General features: G+C 38.6%; 1 protein-coding gene across 3 annotated transcripts in view; it reads right to left on the minus strand.

Moving 5' to 3' along the window:
* SLIT2 (slit guidance ligand 2) overlaps positions 1–17,589 on the minus strand; it is a 405,363-nt gene that overhangs the window by 83,094 nt on the left and 304,680 nt on the right. For 2 of the 3 annotated variants that reach the window (XM_086406325.1, XM_086406327.1), the window contains exons 15-20: positions 17,277–17,300; positions 13,339–13,489; positions 9,615–9,689; positions 7,901–8,044; positions 2,218–2,361; positions 560–726 (exon numbers count right to left, since the gene is read on the minus strand). In XM_086406325.1, coding sequence (XP_086262451.1) covers positions 560–726; positions 2,218–2,361; positions 7,901–8,044; positions 9,615–9,689; positions 13,339–13,489; positions 17,277–17,300 — 705 coding nt within the window. The remainder of the gene's footprint in view (positions 1–559; positions 727–2,217; positions 2,362–7,900; positions 8,045–9,614; positions 9,690–13,338; positions 13,490–17,276; positions 17,301–17,589) is intronic. The other variant, XM_086406326.1, reaches the window with a different exon arrangement.

Below are 17,589 nucleotides of genomic sequence, written 5' to 3' on the forward strand. Positions count from 1 at the left end.
AGATTATTTTTTAAAAGCTTAGCAAAAAATGTATGGGTCCCTCATTTGAAAATATAGAGCTCAAATGAACTCCACTTTTTGGCAAAAATAATAGCACCTACATTCTACCTATATTACAGGCCTGTTATGAGAATCAAATGCAATGATATATAGAGAGTACTAAAATGAAAACTATTTTTTTTGTTACATTTACTAGCATTTCTATTTTATAAGTCAATTGCCTTTATCACTTAAAAATGGTAATTACTAAAACAGATGCTTAGCATAATAAAGAAAAGCAAAAATGAAGCTATATAAATAGTATCAACCACAGGTTAAAAACTGGAAAATCTTTAAAAATGTTCAGAAACACATATCAAGTAGAGTTAGATGTGAATTTACAGTTGGAGCAAATAAGTGCCTGTTGCTAAAACAAAAGAAAACCACAAAACAAAGTAAAAAAATGCATAATTACTACAGCTATCCATTACCTGAACTATGAATGCTGCATATGCCCTATAGCATTGGAACAGTCACCAGAGAGTGTCTGGTGATCAAAGCCCTGGCTGTTCCTTCTTACCATCATCACAAGTGAAGTCTTGAATGGCCACATCCTGGATGGGGATTTCTTTGAGGAAATAGGGTTTCTGACATCGAGGATTTCCTGTTACAATTCTTTTCTTCCTAAGCCATTCTCCCAACCAAGCCAGGTAGCAGTTACAGTTGAAAGGATTGGCCAAGAGGTTTCTAAGCACCACAGGCAAACAATGCAGAGTTAAATTTAGGTGTCTGCTTTTGTGCTTCTCAAAATCCCATGCTACCATTTTCCCACAACATACTCCACCCCCAATTCATGCTCAATCACATACAACATACAGGATGCATTCACTGGCTAAAAAGATTTATGTCTGGAACTTAAACAATAAAAACAATATTTTCATATGAGAATTATTCAAATAATTTCACATGAAAATAAAGTGAAGGTGGCAATTCAGAGTTTATGCAGGGTATCCTGATGGATATCTCATTTAGAGATAATTTAAACTTGTCAGATCTGACTTGCTGTCAAACTTCTCTACACTGATAATGCAGTAATTTAATATAAAGATGAAGGCTGATTACCTTATATTATTGAGTTTAACCTGACAACAGCTATTTCATTAATTTGTCATTTCAAGATTTCCATCTCTTATTTGCTCCAGGGAATAGGTTTCCCATCTAAACTGACAGCTGAGTTGATTAAATGCCAGTTATAAAAATGAATTTATTTCTACAAATCTCAATACTTTTAGCATTTCACCACTTCAGCACTAACCTATTGACAATCCCATTATTTATAAACACGGCATCTTTAATATGCACAAATTAGTCACTCGATGGAAAATGTCAGATTTTATGTGGAAAGAGGATTAAATACTTTACTGATGGATGGATGTTTCCTTCAAATTATTTCTTCTGGGATTTCAGCTATGTTAAACATGATTTTTTTCCTTCTAACTACCTTTTCAGTTAAATTAGTATATTTAGGTGCCACTCTTACCAGAAAGCCATATCAGATGTAAGATTTATCATTCCAAATACTGCTTTTCTTAGATACTTACATACAAGGGGCTTAAAATACCCTTGTTTGTTTTGGAGAGTTTGTTTTTTGACACTTTCTGAGTTCTGCCTGTAGACCTACAAATATTCTTTATTCTTTGTCTACATAAAATGTACTCTTGGATAGGCTCACCCTATTTCTTTAATATCTTCTTAATATCATAGTAAATGCCCTATGGTGAGCTTTTATTGTCGGTCTGGTCATCATAATATATCTCCTGTCACTGTGAATGATCCTTTGAGTACAGTTTGTTGGCAATAACCCTATCAACTCTGTTTTATGATACTCATACGGCAAAGACACCAATGTGAGAACACTGGGAAAAAAATACGTTTCTCTCATTTGCAACTCAATCAAATTATAAGATTACCATTTACAAATTAAGCCACATCACACTGTTATAAATAATTCACTGAAAAATACAATAATTTTTGTTAAATTTTAACATAAGCTAGTAGGCAATATTGTTAGAAGAATTAAAATAAGTTTAACATGATAAATTTGTCCTTAAAAATACCTGTCTTTAATCCTATGTTTATGAAACACTTAGTAATGCATTAAAATGGTATCAATAAAAGTAATAAATATCATACACTGGCTTAATTAATACATCAAGGAAGACTATTTTTCATACTTACAGAGTAGATAAAGAATGGAGAGTATCAAAAGCTCCTGGTGCAATGGTAGTAATCTGATTATCATATAAAGAAAGCAAACGCACAGAGCTGAGTCCTATGAAACTGTCATTCCCTACACAGCTTATGCGATTACTTCTCAACATCCTGAGGGGGAAAAATACAACATCGTTAAGGAGATAACATATCAATCAATTTTGCCTATCTGAAGACCACAATAACCCCTCCTTGCAAATGCATATTCACTCTTGCTTTCTGAATGTTTTCCTGTCATAAGGAACTGCTGATATGTTACAGTCATTTCCCTGTATCTCTGATAGATTGATTCCAGGACCCCCTGCATATACCAAATTCGTGGCCCTCCATATCTGCGGGTTCTGCATTCACTGTGTATGCTTGAATCTGTGGATGCAGAATCCGCAGATGTAGAGAGCCAGTTATACTAAGAAACCTGTGCAAGAACGAAATGCTTAGAGTTGTCAGTGATAACACTCGGTTACAAAAACTCAAGAGTCTCAAGTATGGGCTTACAACCCCATGTAATGAGGGCAGAATGTTTTCCTCTGATGGTACAATTATGGTGGCATGATTACATAATATCCTAATTCACCCACACCTCTCTAAGCCCTGGAAGCCCTGTGATTTGTGTATTCTCCGTAACATTACACTCGCTGCTGAACAGAAAGGAGGCAGAAAAGAATCAATAGCCAGAGCGGATACAGGACTAAGGGCATCTCAGGGACTTACAGCCAAGTCAATGTCAACAGTGGCTGGGGGAGCCAAATTTGACTGAGCTTCCACAAAGCCTGTACAAATTATTCTATTTGTTTTGAGTTTTAAAATTTAAAAGGAGACAACAGTTAAGAGATCCCAGTTGTTCACAAGGAAGCTTAAACAGGTTTCTTTTGAAAGAAATTCTAACCATTTTTTCTTTAGTCATTGACATTAGTAGGATTAAAACTTTTGTCATTTCCTCATCACTGCTAAAGTTCTGGTTGGTTCTCAATTCTTTTTGCAAACTGTTTCTTTGAAGGGCTTAGAAGGGAATGAAAAGCTTCTTTAAAATCCATTGTAAAAATGAATAGTTGCCATAAACTTCATACAGAATTGCTAAAAAGTTAATATTTTCCTTAATTTTTCTAGATGTGGGTTGACCACCCTGTTAGAAGACAGCAAAAATAGCAACAAAACTTTCCTTTAAAATTCTACATTGTCCTCTAATAAATTAGAAGTACCGGCTTTTGCATTCTGCTAAGTTACAGATAACAAGAAAGGATAATGCCCTCCTTATCAAGGCATTGTTTTGCGTTTGGAAACAAATGCACAACAGAAAAGTATGACTATCAGCACTATCCTTTGTCATAAATAAATAAGAACATTTGGTCTTAATCTTATTGGAGTCACAGACTTCTGGGAAAAGTTGAAAAAAGCTTTATTTTCTGTTGCTGGAAAAATCTGTAAGCACACATATGTACTACATTTTGCCTGCAATGGCGGGGGCTTCAAAGACCCACTGAAATATGTGCATGTACGACTAAGAGGTTTACTAGTCCTCAAGGGCTGAGAAGTCCACAGGCAGTGAAGGGGGAGGGGTCTTGTTGAAATCTTCATAGCTCCAAGCTGAAAGATACCACTTAAAGCAATAACTGTGTCCCGGTAAACCCACTGAAGGCCTTTCAATACCTTTAGCTTGTTTCTAAATGATTTGTTTTGCAGCTTGAGGTACAGTGGGATTAAGTAGAGAGTTAGTGGGTGTCTACCTCAGATGCCTAAACACAGGAGGCACAAACCATTGCTAGATATATAACGAAGGTGAAAACTGAATTTAGAGAACTTGTCTCATAGAGAGTCCTGTGACTGGAGCTAGTCAGAAAAAAATACTTTGATAAACTCTTTAGGGTGCTCTTATGGAGTCGCACAGAGTCAGACATGACTGAAGCGACATAGCAGCAGCAGCATGGGCTGAACTGTATTCCCCTAAAACTCATATAACATGGAACAACAGACTGGTTCCAAATAGGAAAAGGAGTACGTCAAGGCTGTATATTGTCACCCTGCTTATTTAACTTATATGCAGAGTACATTATGAGAAACGTGGGGCTGGAAGAAGCACAAGCTGGAATCAAGATTGCCGGGAGAAATATCAATAACCTCAGATATGCAGATGACATCACCCTTATGGCAGAAAGTGAAGAGGAACTAAAAAGCCTCTTGATGAAAGTGAAAGAGGAGAGTGAAAAAGTTGGCTTAAAGCTCAACATTCAGAAAATGATGATCATGGCATCTGGTCCCATCACTTCATGGGAAATAGATGAGGAAACAGTGTCAGACTTTATTTTTTGGGGCTCCAAAATCATTGCAGATGGTGATAGCAGCCATGAAATTAAAAGACACTTACTCCTTGGAAGGAAAGTTATGACCAACCTAGACAGCATATTCAAAAGCAGAGACATTACTTTGCCAACAAAGGTCCGTCTAGTCAAGGCTATGGTTTTTCCAGTGGTCATGTATGGATGTGAGAGTTGGACTGTGAAGAAGGCTGAGCGCCAAAGAATTGATGCTTTTGAACTGTGGTGCTGGAGAAGACTCTTGAGAGTCCCTTGGACTGCAAGGAGATCCAACCAGTCCATTCTGAAGGAGATCAGCCCTGGGATTTCTTTGGAAAGACTGATGCTAAAGCTGAAACTCCAATACTTTGGCCACCTCATGCAAAGAGTTGACTCATTGGAAAAGACTCTGATGCTGCGAGGGATTGGGGGCAGGAAGAAAAGCAGACGACAGAGGATGAGATGGCTGGATGGCATCACTAACTCAATGGACATGAGTTTGAGTGAACTCCTGGAGTTGGTGATGGACAGGAAGGCCTGGCGTGCTGCAATTCATGGGGTCACAAAGAGTCGGGCACAACTGAGCGACTGAACTGAACTGAACTGAAAACTCATATGCTGAAGCCTTGCATGTGTGCTCACTCAGCTGTGTCTGACTCTTTGTGACCCCAAGGACTATGGTCTGCCAGGATCCTCTGTCCATGGGATTTTCCAGGCAGGAATACTAGAGTGGGTTGCTATTTCCTCTTCCAGAGGATCTTCCCGATCCAGAGGTAAAACCCACGTCTCCTGTATTGGCAGGCGGATTCTTTATCACTGAGCCATCTGGGAAGCTCCAATCCCTGATGGGACTGCACTTGGAGATGGGGCCTTTAGGGAGCTAGTTAAGGTTAAATGGTGATTCAGATGGTAAAGTAGATTCCCTGGTTTCTCAGATGGTAAGGCATCTGCCTGCATTGTGGGAGACCCAAGTTCAATCCCCGGGTCAGGAAGATTCCCTGGAAAAGGAAATCGCAATCCACTCCAGTACTCTTGCCTGAAAAATCCCATGGACGAAGGAGCCTGGTAGGCTATAGTCCATGGAGTCGCAAAGAATCAGACAAGACTGAGCGACCTCACAAAGATGAAATGAGATCCTAAGGGTGGAGCCCTGATCTGACTGGACTGGTGTCCTTAGAAGAAAGGACACCAGAGTTCTCTTGTCCCACACACAGAGGAAAAGCCATAGAAGGACACAGAGAGAATGTGGCCATCTACAAGCCAAGGAAGGAGTTCTCTCCAGAAACCAATCATCTTAGCACCTTGATTTTGGAATTCTAGCCTCCAGAACAATAAGAAAACACATTTCTCCTGTTTAAGTCATTCAGTCTGTGGTATCTTGTTATGGCAGCCCAAGGCTGGCCAGAGTAAGCAGAGTTCCAGGCAGACCTCACGCCTCCCCTTGAAGCTCCTTGCACAAGCCCCTGTGTCTTTGTCTTTTGAAGTAAAATGCGAATTCGAGAGTTGATGATTGCGAAATATCAAGATGTGGAAACAAAGAATAGCCTAAAGAACTGTTAGGCTAGGGAAATGGTAATAATTTAGACCATAATTCTGCCACATAGCAGTTTCACTGAACTCCCAGTTTCCTGAAAGATACAGATAAAGGCCTGATACACATTCCTAAGCTGTTTTTTTTTTACAGGAAGTAAACTCCCTTCAGGTAAAAACTACTGACCCTAGAACGGATTGAAACCAGAAAATTGATGATGCTTGAAACTTAACCTTGATGCCAACCAGTCCACGAACTGTCCACAAGCTGATCACGCCCTACCTCCTTGAACACTATAAAACTCCTCATTACCCACTCCAAGGTGGGTCACATGGTCTTGATGGCATTAGTCCTCTGTGGCCCCCTTAGCCTGGCAAAGCAATAAAAACTACTCTTTTCTACTTCACAAATCTCTCTCTACACCTTTCTATTTGGCACTGGTGAACAGAGACTGAGTTTTGGCAAACACCCCCCATTGCCCACCCTGATGCACACTGCCCCCTTGAGGAGAAGGCTCTAGTAACATCAGTGGCTCAGCCACCATCTAAGAAGGCAGGCTTCTGGCTGCTGCAGGACTTAGTTTTGCCAAGTTACCCGAGACAGCTTGGGAGAGGGGAATGGGGGCAGGAGTAGATGTAGCCACCTGTAGTATAACTTCTCTGCCCTCCTTTTACACACTCCCAGTATCTCCTCCATAAAAAGACCAAAAGGATATTTGCATTACATTTTTCACTTTGTTGGGACCCCGAGTTAGCCCATGAGAGGAGCCAGCAGGTTGCAGGCTGGTTGTGCTGGGTGGTTTGTCTCAGGCCATGTGTGCCTTTCACGGACAGGTGCTTTTTTGAGTGGGATGTTAATTGGGATGCTATCGAACGCTGGGGAAATGTCCTATCCCTCGCGTCTGATTAAGGTCAGGCATGAACTCCCTTGGGTCTCAGTTCCCCTGGGCGTGGCTCTTGGTGCCTCCAAGGGATAGGGTAGGCATTTAGGGGAGACATGGAGTTTGGTCTCTTTCCACTGCAATTCCCAAGGGCTGCTTCTTGCTTACAATTTCCTTCGTGCCTTCCAAAGGTTTCAGTTTTGTTGGTGTTTCTTCCAATGCTTAGTCCACCACTTACGGCAAACATATTTATATTCTTTAAAGGTTATAAAAGCTACATAAACACACTGAATGAAGACTCAAGTAACTCAAGGTGTTGTCCTTTTCTATTCAAGCCACATTTTCCTGGGCCAACAACCTTTTAGAAACATATAAGATTTCTTTTCCTAGCTTCCCTATCCCTGAGTAAGCTGACATACTCTTAACATGTTTTCTTTGAAATAGATACTAAAAGAGACACCAGCAGCCACTTTCTTTTTTTTTCTTCACTAAGACCTTGAAAGGGCAGATGAAGGTAGTCTCAATCTAGGCTTATTCCACAGATTTGGAATTGGCTCTGAAGCTGGTGACCTTGGGCCAAGACATAGTATTAGATGGAGGAATTTGAATGAAAGGAAAGAGAATGATCATTTTGAGAAAGCACAGGGAGCCAGATCTGTACAAGCACTGGAACCAAGATGATCTTTTTTGCTGAGGATTCAATAGCCAGGAGAGACTCTATTGATCATTTGTAAGCAACATATTGAAGCCAGAGGTACTGGAGTCAGGAACTGTTTGCCTCTAAAAAATGTATTTGCGTGTGTGTGTGAGAGAGACTGAGAGGAAGAGAGAGACAGAGAGATGGGGAGGGGGGTGAGGAAGAGCAGGAGCTACTCCTCCCAGGAATATAAAGAACTGTGAATGACAGCTCTGTGGTAGAAAAATCACAATGCAAATGAGAATACTTACAAAGTCTTGAGGCTTTCCAAGCCCTTGAACATCTTATGCTGAACATTTTCCAAACGATTACTCGTGAGAAGTATTTCATTCACACCAGATGCTCCTTCAAACGCTCCCTCTTCAATGTCTGTGATCTTATTGTTGCTAAAGTTTCTAAGTAAAAATGATTGAAACAAATATTTGAAACAATTTCTAACAACAAGGGCACTAAGCAATGCCTCTGATCATTTTCTTTTACTGAACAAGCATCTTCCACAAAACCTCTAAGCTCTTCACTGCCTGGCATTCCCAAGGCTCTGAAAAGTCACCACTTTCTGATTCCATCAAGACAAAGTGATAATCATACAAGCGGGAAACATCTATGCTGAATGGTGCCAGCCCAATCACGGACCCACCAGGGCCCCCAGAAATATAAAAACCTTGATGTCAGGTACTGCATTGTGTAAACTTTCACGTTTGCCGCCACACTTAATAAGAAACTTTTTTTCAAAGAAGTGCCCCCAATTTAAACGGTTTAATGAATTCATTACTCAAAGAAGGCAGCTGAGTAAAGAAGGAAAAACTAGAATATGTTGGGGTTAGACAACATCAGAAATGTATTTGAATATGCGATTGTGCCCATAACCTCTCATGTAATAATGGGTCAGAACCACCAAATTAACTGCCCATATTCTGTACGATACAAAACACTAATGCTTGCCCAAAGGGCAAGAACATCCAGTTGAGGTAGGTAACACCTTCCTAGAGATTTTTTCTTTCTCAAGGCTCACTCCAAGACCAGTGATGCCCACAAAATAAGGATCATTTTTAGGTATCATTTTATTCCTTTCAGAGCACTTCACATAGCAGCCTCTGAATAAATATGTGTTGAATTGAAAAGCATTTTACAGCTAAAAAGAAAAAGCAGTCAGCATCAGTGAAAAAGGAGGACGTTTAAGACTTTAGAAACTCTTTGGGAGGCAGTGTATTATGCAGGCCAAGTGCACAGGAAGTGCATTCAGTCTGCTCTGCCATTTCCACTCTCTGCCTGTGGATCAGTCACAATATGACAGCACAGATACCACGAAAGCGTGCTTCTCTGCTCCTCCTGATGTTTCCTGTTATGTTGACAGTGCTCCATGGCCCTACACGCTTGGCCTCTGTCCTATCCCTCCTTCCATCATCCTCAAGGGGGCTGGATTACTGTCTGAGTGTTGTGGAAACTGCTGACCTTAGAAACTTATTTTAAAATATGAGTTGCAGACATGTAGTAACACACGTGAGCTATCAAGCCAGATTACCAATCATTAATTTTGACTATCTTCTAATGAAAGCTTAATGAAGCAAAAAGTCAAACAGTCGACATGAATGTGCTGAAAGAGAAATAACAGCATGGTTTGGGGAATGGTGAAGGAAGTTACAACACGTTACTGAACTCATCTCTAGTGCACTTAGACTGGGGGACTCCTGCTGTGACCATGTAACAGACCAGCTGTCAGCGTTAAAGACATGAGGGTTCTGCTACAGAAAACCTGGTCGCCATCGCTGACATACACAGAAAAGAGCAAATTACTTAGGTTTCTCTCAGTGTTTACCCTATATTCATATCACAAGTGGTCACCGTATGGACATATCTTTGAATCTTTAATTTTCCCTATTTCCTAAGAAATCGAAATAAAACTACAAAGGTGTAAGAGAACACAACACTATAGGAATTTTTAAAGATGGCTAATATATGGCTTACATTTTACGTAACTGAGGAAGTTTCTTGAAGATCCCGGTAGCTTCCAACACTGTAAATTCATTATTGTTGAGGCGCCTAGGGAAAGCAGAAACAGAAGAGTTTCATTCCCAAAAGTCAGGAAGAGATTAAATTTTATTTCTCATACAGAATTATAACATTACTTAATGATTATCCAAAAGAAAAATACAAGACATGTATCAGAAAATTTGTGGGAAGGACAGATATTTTTCAATTTATCCCATATTGTAAGGATCAAAATAAAACATATTAAGAAGCATATAGTAAAGAAAACCAATAATCAAAATTCAAAACCAACTCATCACTCAGTAATCTGTAGATTGTTTTTTCCTCTTTTTTTCCACTCTTACCGCTGCTTCCAAAAGCATTTTAGACCTTTTTTTTTTCTAGTCACTTGCTCCATAAATGTTTTTATTAACAACTTTACTGATATACAATTTCCAAACCATACAGTGTACCCTTTTAAAGTGTACAATTCAGTGGTTTTACAAATATTCACAAACTTGTGCAACCATCTTTGCGTTCCAACTCCAGAACATATTCATCACCCAAAAAAGAAACCCCCTGCCTGTCAGTAGTCACTCTCAATTTCCTGCCCTCCGCTATCTCAATCCTTAGCAACCAGTAATTTATTTTCTGTCTCTACAGATTTTCCTATTTGAAGATTTCTTATTAATAGAATCATACAAAATGTGGATTTTTGGCCTGGCTTTTTTCACTTTGCTTAATTTTTATAAGGTCTTTCCACGTTTAGCATAGATTGGTACTTCATTCCATTTTATGGCCGAATTATATTCCGTTGTGTGGATATGCCACATGTGTTTATCCATTCATCAGCTGATGGATATCTGAGTTGCATCCACTTGGATGATTATAAATAATCTGCTAGGAACACTGGTGTACAAGATTTTGTGTAGATGTATGATTTCAATTTTCAGCTATATACATAGGTGTGAAACCACTGTGTCAGATGGTAAAGCCATTTAACCATGTTAGCCACCTCAGGAAAAGCCAAACTGTTTTTCAAAAGGGCTGGACCATTTTACATTTCCACCAGCAATGTATGGGGGGCCCAATTTCTCTTACCCATTACTGTCTTTTTTAAAAACCATTCTTTTTTAAAAGCCAATGGATGTGAAGTGCTACCTCATTGGGGTTTTCATTTGTATTTTCACATGCCTAGCGATCCTGAGTGCTTTATCATGTGTTTATCAGTCATTTAGATATCTTCTTTGGAGAAATGTCCATACAAATTATTTGATCACTTTTTAATCTGGTAAGGTACTTTTTTGAGCGGGGTGGAGGGAGGGAAGAGCAGCCACACACATGTCTTGCAGGATCTTAAATCCTCGGCTGGGGATTGCACCCATGCCCTCTGCAGTGGAAGCTCTACGTCTTAACCAATGCACTGATAGAGCAGTCTCAGGTAAAGTAGATTTTAATCACTGTGTTTCAAGAGCTCTTTATGTATTCTGGATATGAGTTCCTTACAGATATATATTTTGCAAATATTTTCTTCCCAGGACTAATTTTTAAAAATCGTAATTTCTTAATTAGTTACCATCATTAGTTACCATCAATGCCATCATTCTCAGCAAACACAACCTTTGCTGAAAGATAAACTAGGTACTAGTTTCTAAATGCATGAGTGACAGGTGAACTTATTTTAAGTATTATCATGCTGAAAGATAGAATTAGAATTCTTTGCAGAGTTACTGAACATAAATATAACTCCATACATGACAGTAAACACAGAGTTTGGAGATTTTATTGCATGGTGTCCACACAATTCTAAAGTTCTGGACCTATGAAATAGCTTCATGTACTAATAGAAATTTAAAAAAAAATCCTTATAACCACTAGGTAGTTAGCTGCTGTCATCTTTTTGAAAGCACTGTATAATTTTTAAATATGTAAATTGATTAAAATTCATTAAGTAACAGGCATCAGCATAGGTACTGTGAGAGATAAACTATAAAACAATCCCTGCCATCAAGGGGCTATAATCTAGTTGAACATGAAAGAATTATACAGGCACAAAAAGACAACCAACTTTGCAAAGCAGTTAATGACAAATACCAGATGGTGCTAGACATAAACACTACTAAGATGTTCTAAAAGTGATGAGGTTTCATTAGGTTTTTATTTTTTTAGAAACCCTAACATTAAATGTCATACTTTTATAACTAAGTCAGTAAAGGCCAACACAGATGGACACAGAATCTATAAATAATTCAACAAATATATTTTAGAACCTAGTATGTGCTAAGCCCTATGTTAGTATTATAAATATAGATCTGCTCACACTTTATCATTTTCAGTTTTTCCTGCTATGTTATCCACTGTTCAGAAAAAGAAAACTATCCTTTGTGTTTTATACTTGACAATTACTGAATCCTTCAACTTATGAGTCAGTGAATTATTATAGTATAGCTGATAAAAAAGGACTCTGATTGAATTCACAATGAACAAAGATTCAAAATGTTGACTCCAAACTATTTCATTTGGTTGCTGAAAAGACTAAATACATTAAAAATCAATTAAATGCTTAGAAATGGGTTTGGACACAGTGAAAGGGTTAGTCGCTCAGCTGTGTCTGACTCTTTGTGACCCCATGGACTGTAGCCCTCCAGGCTTCTCTGTCCCTGGGATTTTCCAGGCAAGAATACTGGAGAGTCTTCTCTCTCTAGGATTGTCTTCTCCAGGGGATCTTCCCGACCCAGGGATTGAACCCAGGTCTCCTGCATTGCAGGCAGATTCTTTACCACCTGAGTTACCAGGAAAGCCCTTGGACATAATTCATACGCAAGAAAGTGAAAGTCACTAAGTCGTGTCCGACTCTTTGCCACCCCATGGACTATATAGTCCATGGAATTCTCCAGGCCAGAATACTGGAGTGGGTAATCTTTCCCTTCTCCATGGGATCTTCCAAACCCAGGGATCGAACCCAAGTCTCCTGCACTACAGGTGGATTCTTTACCAGCTGAGCCACAAGGGAAGCCCAAGAATACTGGAGTGGGTAGCCTATCCCTTCTCCAGGGGATCATTCCCATCCAGGAATTGAACCAGGGTCTCCTGCATTGCAGGTATAATTCTTTACCAAGTGAGCTATCAGGGAAAGTGAAAGTGAAAGTCGCTCAGTTGTGTCTGACTCTTTGCCAACCCTTGGACTATACAGTCCATGGAATTCTCTAGGCCAGAATACTGGAATGGGTAGCCTTTCCCTTCTCCAGGGGATCTTCCCAACCCAGGGATCAAACCCAGATCTCCCGCACTGCAGGCAGATTCTTTACCAGCTGAGCTATAAAAGGAGCCCAAGAATACTGGAGTGGGTAGCATACTCCTTCTCCAGCAGATCTTCCTGACCCAGGAATCACACCGGTGTCTCCAGCATTGCAGGTGGATTATTTACCAACTCATCTATCAGGGAAGCCCCCAAGTAATAAGTATCAAATGGATGTACTGTTATTAGCATTATCAAGTACTAACTGAATTTTTGAGTTATTTTCTGTAGTTGTACCTTGGACCAGAAAGAGGAAGGAAGAAAGCCTCTAATACTTACATTTGTACAAAATAGAGTTATGCCAATGTGTGTCAATTAAAATTAACATAATTATTGAGATGAAAGGGCAAGAAAAGAATCCCAATGTTTTGATGCTCTCGTTCCCTCCTTCTGAAACTGGATTTTTCTGGGAGATGAACTTACAGCTCTGCAGTGTACTGGGGAATGTGATCTGGGATTTTGGTGAGTTTTTGATTGGAGCAGTCTACTGTGGTCCCTTCGCAGCGGCACTTTTCAGGGCAAGCCAAATCGGCAAAGCAGTCCCCACTTAATTTTGATCGATAATCTTCTGTACCTATTGAGGATTCAAGCCAAAAAAGAAGATACTGAGTCTGAAAGTTAGAATATTTGTTAATTTGTAGGAAGAAAAAAGTAAGGTAACTATAGATTATGCAGCAGGGAGACAACTTGGGGGGTTTTGGTCAATGGATGTCAGGAAAGGGTTAAAACAAGGGCTTGGAATTTGCTGGAAAAAAGAGTAACCGGATTCACAGGACAGGAAAACATTAACAGAGTTGAGCTTTTCACAGCTGTACTTTCTGCTGATCCAGTTGTGAGCCATTCTAGCCTATTTGACAGCTAATCACACAATGGCTACTAATCATGAAAAAGTTTATTTTTTTCTCTGAGTCAAGAATTGAAAATGTATCCAGTAATAAACATATGCCTATATATCATTTTCAATCAGGGCTTTCAAGGCAAATAGATGGACTCAGGTTTTTTAATTTTCTATGGTCTTTTATTATTCTCTCCCTCTCACATAATCTTCAGAAATGCTTAAAAAGCCCTCTTTTGTTCATTTTGATTTTATAAAAAGAGACAAGTAAATCCTGATTTAAGCCTCAGCAGCTTGTCATGCTGTAGAAAGCTGCGTGACGTTCCATGGTGCTTGACGGAACCATGTTTTACTCATACCTGGCAACCACATGGTTAGATCAAGCACAACAGAAAATCTCGCTACATAACCACTACACCATCCACTAGGCCAAGGGGAAGACCAAGAGGAAAGATGAAGGGAAGCAGGAGAGAAGCTACAGACGGTCTGGAAACGTAATACTGTTTACATGACATGCATTCTTCCCGTAAGAATGTTTATGACCATAGTAAGAGTATTACTACCGAAGAGTTCCTGGAAACACAAAGAAGGGGCTATACTGAAAGGTGCCTCCAGCGTTCCTCAGAACTGCAGAACTGAAACAACAGCTTTTTCGGGAACAACATCCAGGGAGAAGTTGAAGGTGCGCTACAAGGACAACAGAGAGGCCCAACAGATCTGTGGTGTCTTCTTGAAAAAATAAAAACAAATAAGAAGGCGCAGAAGAGTGAGACTAAAAGAAGATACATCAGGATTGAAAAGGGAGGATATTATGTTTCAGATCAGACACTTTTACTTACAGCCCAAATGGTGAATTCCTGAAAAAGTAAAGATCACCCAGAAGGAAAGAAAGACAGAGCAAACCCAAGTAAGATTCACATAGTATATATATAACTCACTAAGGTCTCGTCCTTCCTCCCTGACTGTGGCAATTATTGGGGAATGGCTCGGTTTGACAGGAACCGTCATGCTTTGTAAACTTTCATAATCATTTTGTGAAGCACAGGGGTCTTACAGGAAAAGCAATGGCATACAAGATGCATAGCACAAATTAAGTTCTTGTCAAGTCCTTTAAAAGATGAACTCTTCACAAGATAAATTTTGTTCTGAGTGATCACTGTACTATCTAGACGCCATCCAGAATGGTGGTAGGCAAACAGACACGTGAAATGAAATAAAATGCAAATCATGAGATTGATCATCAAGGACTCCCACTGGAAAATTTGGACGAAACCTTAGGTTTTATGGCTTACATGCTTTTTAATGACGTTTCCAACTCATAAATAATGTCACTGAATTAAATGGAATCAGGATCTCGGAAGAAGTTCGGAAAGTTGAATATAATAGTTTCATTACATTTGGCAATTAATGTCATGACATTTACGATATGACATGAGGATCTGTTGTATTGTGGTTTAAGCTTTCATTTTAAAAGTGAAATAGAGAAAATGCAGGGAATAAAGTGTAAATGACAGATACATGAGGTATTTTACGTTGAAAGTAATCTGCATTCAATGCAATGACAATAATACTTATTTTATGACTACTCTCTCAGTAAGCTTAGATTTTAATTAATATCTGGGGGGGGGTGGGGTGGAGAGGGAGCAGAGGCTCAAAGAATTCTTCTGAGTCCTGACTTCTAGAATTACGCTTTTAAATCATGTAAACTGAATAATCAGAAATTGACAATTAAGCCATGATATCTGATATAGAGGTTTTTTTTTTTTTTTTCCTTGCAAAACCTATTTGGCTGCTGTTAATCTTGTTAACAGCATCATCAACTCGATGCATCACTGATTCAATGGGTGGCATCACCCACTTGATGGACATGAGTTTGAGTTAGCTCCAGGAGGTGGTGATGGACAGGGAAGCCTGGTGTGCTGTTTCCATGGGGTCACAAAGAGTTGGACATGACTGAGAGACTGAACTGAACTGAATCTTATTAACAAAATTTTGAAAACTACCTGATTTTTTTACTTGGTGAATTTGAAATACTAATTTCTAATTATGGACTACAGCCCACCAGGCTCCTCCATCCATGGGATTTTCCAGGCAAGAGTACTGGAGTGGGGTGCCATTGCCTTCTCTGAATTTCTAATTATGAAAAAGCATATTTAAATGTAAGAGATTGAATATTTTGATAATATTAACTTCTCTAATTTGGACATTTAAGTAATATCAATGTTTTATCCTATGGGGGGTTCTGGTTTTCAATATAACTTTTTCTGGGTAATAGTTATCAGATGACTTTCTATTTAATAATTGGGTAAAAATAATAAATTTTAAAGATTGCCAATGAAAGCCAATTGTTATTTCAACATGTTACTTCTTCTGGAGCCAGTGTAATATACAAAATATTACTGATCATTCAAGTCAAAATGTGTGATAAAACAAAATCGGTTAAATGCATAAAATTATTCGTATTATAATTCAGCAATGGCAAGCAAGGCATATCTCCTTAAAATAGAGACCAAACCTAGAACTCTTAAGAGAAAAGATGTTTTTTTTTTATACTAACAGCTTAGAAATACCTTTATTTATAACTATTAAAATATTTTATAGTCTAGAATATACCCAAGAGATTACAAATATAGCCAATGAGTTACTAACATGTATTTTTAAATAATAGTTTAAAACAAACAAGTCAAGAGGCATTTTACACAATTGGCAGGCAAGGAAGAAATAAGTAAATAAACATACTTCAAAGAGCTAGTTCTAGAATCATCAGCTTTGACAGTGTTAAGATTGCAGTGGTAAAATATTTCAATTATTTTTCTAAGAAACACTCCATTCAACTAAGTTATTCAAGGCACTGGGTGCTCATGATACTTTCAGGATGGATATCGATCCTGCTTTCATGGAGTTGTTATACTACGAGTCCAAAGATGCAAGAATTGAAGATCACAAAGTACAGCTGCACATAAACCAGTAGGAAGCTGATGCTTTGGTATAAAAAGCGAAGCAACAGCAAACCAAGTAAAGCAAAAAGTAAGGGATACTTTTTTAGTATAGAAAAATCTCTATAAAAGAGTAAATCTCATGATTGAAAACATTTTTGTGTGTTTGTGACTGATTGCATGTAGAACTAGTTCTTTGACAACAGAAAGGTCTGTCTTTAAAACCAGCTCAAGAAGCTATATTTTAAAAACAGGTTGAAAGGTCAGATATACACATAAGGAGAGAAAATGATTTAAGTAGAAAGCCATAGGTTCAAACATTTTAGCTACTGTGAGAAATTTTAGATAATGTGCCAAAGTGAGAGAGAGAGAGAAAAAAAAAGTGGGAGTTTAATAATATGTATGTTTAACATCAGAAGCTGCATGCAAAGGTCAGGTTTTCAGGAAACAGTTACTAGTGATCTATGCAGAATCTAGCTACAGCGTATCCACTGGACTTTTGAAAGCATGCATATCAGAGTTTTAGAAGCTAGGTTTTATAAGTGAGAAAAAGGTGTCTGCAGTTAGTCCTACTACCGAGCAAAACCTACCTGGAATGAAATACTGTTCTTTAGCTAAATAAAAAAAAGAGAAAAAAAATAGAAGATGCACCTGAATGTCAGCAAGCAGAGATATGAGTTATATTAGATTAAGAATGGACTAAAGTTACTATAGATAATTAAGTGAAAAAAATGTATATTCACAGCAGTGGCTGAAGTATAACCATGAGTAGGAAATGCATCTAGAATCATGGACAATAAACGGCTTTATCTTGATATTAGCTTTTTAGTTATGAATTAACTGCCGAATGTGAAATAACGCCTGGAATAGTTGGGTAGTGTACTACCCGAAACATAAACAATG

The sequence above is a fragment of the Bos grunniens genome, chromosome 6, assembly GCF_055505025.1.
Source record: "Bos grunniens cultivar Pamir isolate PY7600 chromosome 6, Bosgru_T2T1.0, whole genome shotgun sequence".
NCBI classification, from domain to species: domain Eukaryota; kingdom Metazoa; phylum Chordata; class Mammalia; order Artiodactyla; family Bovidae; genus Bos; species Bos grunniens.